The sequence below is a fragment of the Phalaenopsis equestris genome, unplaced genomic scaffold (genome assembly GCF_001263595.1).
Source record: "Phalaenopsis equestris unplaced genomic scaffold, ASM126359v1 Scaffold189781, whole genome shotgun sequence".
NCBI lineage: Eukaryota > Viridiplantae > Streptophyta > Magnoliopsida > Asparagales > Orchidaceae > Phalaenopsis > Phalaenopsis equestris.
The window spans coordinates 1-803 of record NW_018209730.1 but is presented as its reverse complement, the minus strand read 5'-3'; the positions used below and the strand labels follow the sequence as shown (position 1 = coordinate 803).

The 803-nt window shown below is 41.1% G+C and overlaps 1 protein-coding gene across 1 annotated transcript; it reads left to right on the top strand.

Moving 5' to 3' along the window:
* Window positions 1-78: 78 nt before the first annotated feature.
* Window positions 79-612, top strand: LOC110034534 (60S ribosomal protein L7a-1-like; the record flags this gene model as incomplete). The annotated part of the gene is made up of 3 exons (XM_020738787.1): window positions 79-196; window positions 285-332; window positions 411-612. Coding segments are annotated over exons 1-3 (253 nt in total), but the record flags the coding sequence as incomplete, so codon positions are not given.
* Window positions 613-803: the final 191 nt, after the last annotated feature.

Genomic DNA, 803 nt, shown 5'->3' with positions numbered 1-803 from the left:
AACAAAATCTAGCTCTGCTCGGTTTAAGCACATTCGACGGTTAAGATTGCCCTTGGGGGCCAGCTCTAATTCATCGGTGTGTGTGTGCCCATCGATATAAAGTCGGATCTAACCAGTCATCTTCGTCAGAGCTCCTTGGTTGCTCCAAATCTCGAAGTAACCCTAGAAGATAGCCGTCGCTACTCGAATTGAAATGGCATGGCTCTATTCTACCATTTCTCGATTTATAATTTATTCAGATTTTCTTCGATTTAGTTTTGAGATTATTGTTACGAACATTGCAGGCTCCGAAGAGAGGAGGTAAGGCACCGGTCGCGGGGAAAAAGAAGACGGTAGATTTCGTTCTTGTCGCATTTTTTTGGGTATTGCTTTGGTGATTTTTGGCGTTATTAATGCATGATGGATTGCAGGAGAAGGTTGTGAATCCGTTATTTGAGAAGAGGCCGAAGCAGTTCGGGATTGGAGGTGCTCTACCTCCGAAGAGGGATTTACATCGTTTTGTCAAATGGCCTAAGGTGGTAAGAATTCAGAGGCAGAGGAGGATTCTTAAGCAGCGTCTGAAGGTTCCGCCAGCTATTAACCAGTTCACCAGGACCTTGGACAAGAATCTTGGTAACCATTTTCATCCTCTTTTTTAATAAAATTAATGCTGTAATTGTTCTGTCTGCTTCATGTGGAGGGGCTCTTCTAGTGAGTTTAATCATACTTCATATGTTATTATTTGTGCTATTATTAGTCAATCAATTTCTGCTTCAAAATCTTTAGGTGTCAATGTGATAATTTTTGTCTGATATGTACTAAAA